The sequence below is a fragment of the Musa acuminata genome, chromosome BXJ3-6 (assembly GCF_036884655.1).
Source record: "Musa acuminata AAA Group cultivar baxijiao chromosome BXJ3-6, Cavendish_Baxijiao_AAA, whole genome shotgun sequence".
In the NCBI taxonomy this organism is placed as follows: domain Eukaryota; kingdom Viridiplantae; phylum Streptophyta; class Magnoliopsida; order Zingiberales; family Musaceae; genus Musa; species Musa acuminata.
This window is the reverse complement of record NC_088354.1, coordinates 14,819,917-14,826,396: the sequence shown is the minus strand read 5'-3', so window position 1 is coordinate 14,826,396 and position 6,480 is coordinate 14,819,917. Positions and strand designations below refer to the sequence as shown.

The 6,480-nt window shown below is 41.2% G+C and overlaps 2 protein-coding genes across 2 annotated transcripts; one reads left to right on the top strand and one right to left on the bottom strand.

Moving 5' to 3' along the window:
• The first annotated feature begins 481 nt into the window (after positions 1–481).
• Positions 482–1,775, top strand: LOC103988505 (transcription repressor OFP8-like). The gene has a single exon (XM_009407040.3). It carries the CDS (start codon positions 572–574, stop codon positions 1,130–1,132), a length of 561 nt encoding a protein of 186 aa, XP_009405315.2. The 5' UTR covers positions 482–571; the 3' UTR covers positions 1,133–1,775.
• A 527-nt stretch (positions 1,776–2,302) lies between these two features.
• Positions 2,303–3,163, bottom strand: LOC135641366 (probable CCR4-associated factor 1 homolog 11). Its single transcript, XM_065156725.1, has one exon. It carries the CDS (start codon positions 3,161–3,163, stop codon positions 2,303–2,305), a length of 861 nt encoding a protein of 286 aa, XP_065012797.1.
• Positions 3,164–6,480: the final 3,317 nt, after the last annotated feature.

Sequence of the window (6,480 nt, the reverse complement as noted above, 5' to 3'; positions counted from 1 at the left end):
AGAACTTGAACCTTCACCGTGTATTGGATACTTCAGATATGTTCTTTAAGACCACATCTTGTCCCAGTGGCAACAGCTCAGCCCAACCCCATGGATATGACAGGTTCCTCCTGGGTTGACTGTGGGTTCTACTGTACTGTGATTCATTTTGGTTCAGCACATGAAAGCAGTATATATATGTATATATATATGTATATGTATATGTATATATATATATATATGTATATATATATATATATATATATATATATATATATATATATATATATATATATATATATATATATATATATATAGCTGAAGCTCTAATCCGCTAGTTCGACTGTGTAAGCATATAGTATTCGAGATTTATGGAGTCCACGTGATCTCAAGATCCAGAACTTATTAAAGCTCCTTAATTCCATTTCACATGCCCGCCTCCCCTCTCTTTCCTCATTGGCCACGCACACACATTTAAACGCTGCAGCCGCGGGTTGGCTCACATGCCCCATTAATACCAAGCACACATGGCCGCTCCTCTCTGCTCTCTCTTCATCTCCTTCTCGGTTGCGTTCTCTCATCCCTCACATTAATGTCTTCTTGTAGCCGGAGAAAGATCCATGTCCGCCACCCGGTGGTGGTGGACATCGGGTGTAACTGCCGCAAGCCAAGGCTCGCCTCCCTCTTCTCTTCCTTCTCCTCTGCTTCCAAACCCAAGCCCAAAACCAGACCTGCGGATCTCTCCACCACCACGTCCTCCTCCGCCACCGCTTACGCCTCCACCTCCACGTGGGACCCTTCCTTCACCTCCACCGACGCCTCCCACGAGCAGACCCCCTCGCCGCCACCGCAGCCGCAGCAGAGGAGGAGGAGGAAGAAGAAGCACGGGAGGGTGGTGCGGGAGAGCCTGCCGGTCGTGAAGGAAACGTCGGAGCCGTACTCGGAGTTCAAGGAGTCGATGGTCCAGATGATCGTGGAGAAGGAGATCTACGGCTGGGACGACCTCAACGACTTGCTCCACCGCTTCCTCTCCCTCAACTCCCCACGCCACCACCACCTCATCCTCCGCGCCTTCGCCGACCTCTGGAACGGCGTATTCTCGCCTCCATCCCCTCTAGCAGGCGACGACTACGCCCCTCCGCCGTTCTACTAACAAACCAAACCAACTCCCCTCGACGTCGACCTCCTCACCCCCGCTGGCGAAAGCATTCAAGGAGGGGGCAAAGCGACGTCGAAGAACGAGCAAGCATACTGTAGTTCGACATGATGAGTCCTGCAAGTGAAGTCGTGATGTTTCCGTGTTTGTTCGACGTACTTGCGATGGGCGTTAATGAGAAGTAGAGGTAGTGCAACGATGGAGAGGCGAAAGGAATCATGGTGTTTGCTGTTGGCGAAGGATGCCCTGAGATACTACAATGCGTGTGGGAGTTGCCATGTTAAATTTCTATCAGTGATAGACTCGACCATGCCATTTACTGCAACCCTCATGTCACCCTGTTCTTTCTTCGTGCATGCATACTGTGCCTTACCCGTCTACGTCATGCCCGCTATAGTTCTTACTCTTTGTGATGCGTGATGCATAGGAATCGTGGGGTCTACAGCCGCTCATCCCCCTCCACCACCCAAACCTTACAAGCGAGATGGAGTGTACTGTGCTAACAAAATCTAATATCTCCCTCGTTCAAGGAGTATATTTAGCGTGTCAGTGACCTCTAAAAGCGCAGGCTTCCTCCATCATAAGCTGCTGCTGCTGCTGCTGCTGCAAGTTAGATGGAGTTACTGTGGTCTTTAAAGTGTGGGCAGTATTGTGGTGCTTCAAATTTATGTAGCCTGGCCATTGACTTTTAAAGATACTTGAAGAAGGCTATTTGTACATGATTTCTTTGAGCCACAGGGAAATGTAAAGAGCATTGATTCTTTGGAATCAATTGCGAGACTGATTCATCTGCATGACTGCCTCTGAGCCGAAGAGAGATATAATAAGAGGATAATTTAATATAGTTAAGGATTAAAATAATCATATTACACATGATAGATCTGATCAGAATCTTTATTATTATTTTTTATTGAAATTGATGACTATTAATTATAATTAATTTAACTCAGACTCATTATTATAATAAAATAATAATAATAAACAAATAAAAACAAAAACGTCATAGATTAGAAAGCCGGAGATTTCCCATCATATAATAAATATATACCAAACAATACAAGTGAATCAACTATCAAAGATTCAATTCTTTTTCCCAGTTGATTAGTAATTATACACATACCTCTGATATTACAACCTACTAAATGAGCCAAGACTGCGCGTCGTCAGCTAATTAGATTCCAATCCAAAGATGATTCCGGCATAGTCTTTGTCGGCGTCGTCCAAGAAGAAGATCTCCTTCATTCGATTGAAGGCTTGCATGGTTAGCAAACTATCAGAGCCGGCCTGGTGAGACAAGCCCACCACTCGATTGACCTGGAGGGTGCCGGCCACCCGATCCAACCCGCCATACAAGCCGTGGCAGAACTTGATCATGTGCTTCATGTCGAACATGTTGTAGCCGAAGAAAACCCTCACCAAGGCCGTGAATTCGTCAAGATAATTGGGCAGCCGACGACCAGTTAGGATCTTGACCAGGTAGCCGAAGTCGTAGGCACTGTGGAAGGTCATCCAGGTCATAGCCGAGTTGTTGCACACCAGTCCCGACGACATAAGTAGCGCACCGAACATGCGGGAGTCTATCCCCTGCGTCCGGTTCTTCTCGAAGTCGATCCCATTGGCTATAAGGAGGTTGATGGACTGGGGGGCATAGCGATCACGGTATATGTCGAAGTCGCGGAAGTTGAACTCCCAAATGTAGCGGACGGCACCACCGGTGCCAAGGTCAGGGAGGTTTCCAGCTGCGTCAGAGAGGGTGAGCCCCAGCTGGATGGGGTGGAGGTCGTCGACGTTGGCCTTGAGAAGAGCATATCGCTCTGCGTTGGTGAGCTGGGTGTGGTGCTTCTGGGGAAGGTGGATGACACCCGGGAACTCCGTGTCCATGGCAGCGAAGGGGTAGTGCTCCACAACATTACGAATGTAGTAGAACTCCTCCTCTAGGTTGTCGGCCCACACGGACCGGATGTGCACCTGCACCGGCACCGGAACCGGAACCGGCACCGGCACCGGCACCTGCACCTGGTTCGCCATCTAAATCGGTTCGAACTGCTTGAATTCTGTTCTTTTGCGGCTCGATTCACCTTTCGATCTGTGAGAACAAAGAGGGGAGGAGGGGGGGATTTTGTAGTGGGGAAGAGGAAGAAAAAGTGGCTAGTAGTTTCCAAGAATAATTCGAATGAGAATAAGAAGAAGGCCGGCGGTGCAGACACAGTCCACATGCGGGATCAAGATTGGTCTTTCGTTGCCGATAGGGTGGCCACGCAACGGCGGGTGAGAGGTATGGTTGCTCGGCCATAGACATAGTACAAGAACTCGACGCACGCCATTGCCAGAATGCTTTCTCGGTTCTTCTGCAGGGCCTTGGAGGATACATACCACCGAGCGTTGGGATGGGTCGGTGCGAGAAAAGCTTGTGAACCAAATGTGGAAACAAAATCTGTTTTAGTAATTGAATGGTGATGGTGGATTACGATGGAACGAAGGCGAGGCATGGAAGGTCGAGATTTGACCACGTTCATCTTCCACTACTCACTTAAGCTCTATGGTAATGTTAAGGTAACGATGAGACCATGCCAAGCTAACCCTCGATGCCAAAAAGTGTTCACCGTCGTTTTCCTACTACTACTCTTACCGCTACGACAATTCGAGTTCGAGTCACATAAGGTGCATGCTCTCTTGATACCGTATAATTTTTGGAAATCCTACAGGACTACAAATTATGATTCTTGTGACACACCTCAGTCAGTATAAGGAGATCTGTTCTAAGAGGGATGACCTAAGCTTTTATGCTAATTTCAAATTTAAGAAATCATCATTTAAGAAATTAAAAGAATTAAAAGAGAATTGCCAAAGGATCCTTTGATGCCTCTATTTAATGATCCAAAAAGATATCTATATCAAAAAGGACAATCCCATTAAGAGAGAAGAGGATTACCATGATCTCTACATTATCATAATCTCTCTCACGTAGAAAATTGAATATCGATGAGTTTGAGACAAATTTATCATAATTGATATATATATATTAAGTTATATATTAATTCAAGATAAAAGATTAGGCCTCCGAGCTAAACCTAGTATATGTAACCCGACTTTTTTCGATTATTAGTTATATGAGACTATTCTCTTAGTCCATCTTTTTTTATTCTATATGCATGAATATGTAATCCAACACTTGTCGTTCCTTAGCATATGTGATTATTCTCATCTCACTTAGTTGAACCAAGTTGACGATGATTTATATCATTTAATACTTACGTATCAAATAATAATGTGAGAACACAATTAAGTATCACCTTGTACTTAATGTGATTGACTCTTGGTAGTAGTAGGTCTTGTTCCAACTAGTTGAACAAGTTTGATGACGATCAATATCAACTAATAACTCCTAAATGGATTGATGATACATTAGCTATCAAGATCAATCACCTTAAAGATAAAACCATATGAGCATTATAGGTATAGTCATAATCTTACTAAGGCACCATGGTGTATCTTGACTTACATGTTGAAACCATGTTGCCAAGTTAGACATCATACCATGAGAGTGTCAAGGTAGACATAAGTCATAATCTAGTTGGCATCCTCATTATTTCATCATAAGGGAATCCAACGATACATCATGTCTAATCATATGTCTCTTTAGATCGATAGTATAATCATAATACAATATTATGGGTGTTAAGTTTTGAATTTTGATGATGAAATCCATTAATAAATTTGAAAAATTAATATTATACTAAGCAATATACAAAATATTTTAACTAGAAACTCGAATACTAGGAGAGCCAAATGTTAGGTCAAGAATCAAATATTGTGCTTAAAAATTATTGTGATAAGGAATCAGATATCAAGCTAGAGGATTGATCGATATGTTAGAGATCAAACTTCACGCTAGAGCTTCAAGTATCATGCCAAAGGGTCAGATGTCGTGGCGAAGTCAACATGCCAAAGGATTAGGTGATATACTAATAGATTGAATGAAGTGTTCGAAGATAAAAAATGTACTAGAAGAATGGTTGCTATTTTGAAGCCTTCGTTAAAGTCAAATTGGACTAATTGAGCTTCAATTAAGCTATATTCGAGTAATGTTAAGTCAATGATTAAATTAGGTTAATCTATGGATTGTTTTGGGCCCTTACTAATCTTCGTAGCTCATTGGGTAATGGTATCACCCAGCCTAGATAGTGGTATCATCTAAGGCAAAGGACGATGTGAGCAATATCATTTTAGGATGTTAGTGGTAGTACTATTAATACCCTTAAATTTAGAATTTTTTTATTTGCTCTACGGTTTTAGGGCTTCTTGGGGCTACAATTACTCACTTCATGACAAAGAGACATCTTATAGTTTAAAATATTAAAACCTTAAGTGTCCTCCACCTTTTTAAGTTTCGAGTTACTCGTTATATAAGGTGTGATATTATTGTAAAATCTTAAGTGTGTTGAGTGTAAGGTTATATCCTAAGTCTTTAGAAAGAAAAAAATATAAAGAGTAGTTGATCATTATCCGTTGGAAGCAAGATCAAGTAGTGAAAGCTAGTGGTCTAAGGGGAAATGGAACTAAGAGTGGATATAGAGATGATTGAATTATTATAAATTAGTTTGTTTCTCAATCTTCACTTGTGTTATTATTTATGCTTATTTATTATTTAAATTAGCTTTAGAATACTTATTTTTCTGGATCAAAATATTAAAGTTTTTAAAATTTATAAAAGCACTCATTCACCCTTCTCTTAATATCATTACTTATCTTGACAACGGAGATGCCAACTCAATGTCAACACAAATGTCTACTCAGCCTTGTGTATCAATTGAAAGTCCATGAAATCAATATGAACCATTACCCTATAACTATAATATTTGATGATTCAATATACGATTTTATAATTCAATGATGGTAAACTATTTAACATATCTATTTTTTAAGTTAACTCTTACTTAAGCCTAACAATTACTAAGCATACTATAAAAAGATCCTCCGGTGCATCCTTATCCCATCTCAGGGAATACATCATATATTTCTTGAATCATTTGAATCTTCACTAACTCAAGTAACGAAAAGTTTTTTATTGAGTACACCATCGATATAATATTTACCAGGTCATTTCTCCGATATCTCATCTTCTTGACACTCAATTTGTGATGACATTAGGAATTAGATGCTAGTTGAATTTAAATATTTGGCACACAACTTTATGACTCAATGATGGGTGGCTATTTTGCATAATCATTCCATGATTCAACCTCTATTTAAATCTAATGGTTATCTAGTATACCATTGAAAGGACTCCTAAGTTATAGTTAATGTCATTTGAGAAAATACACTAGCCTGAGTCCTCACTAATG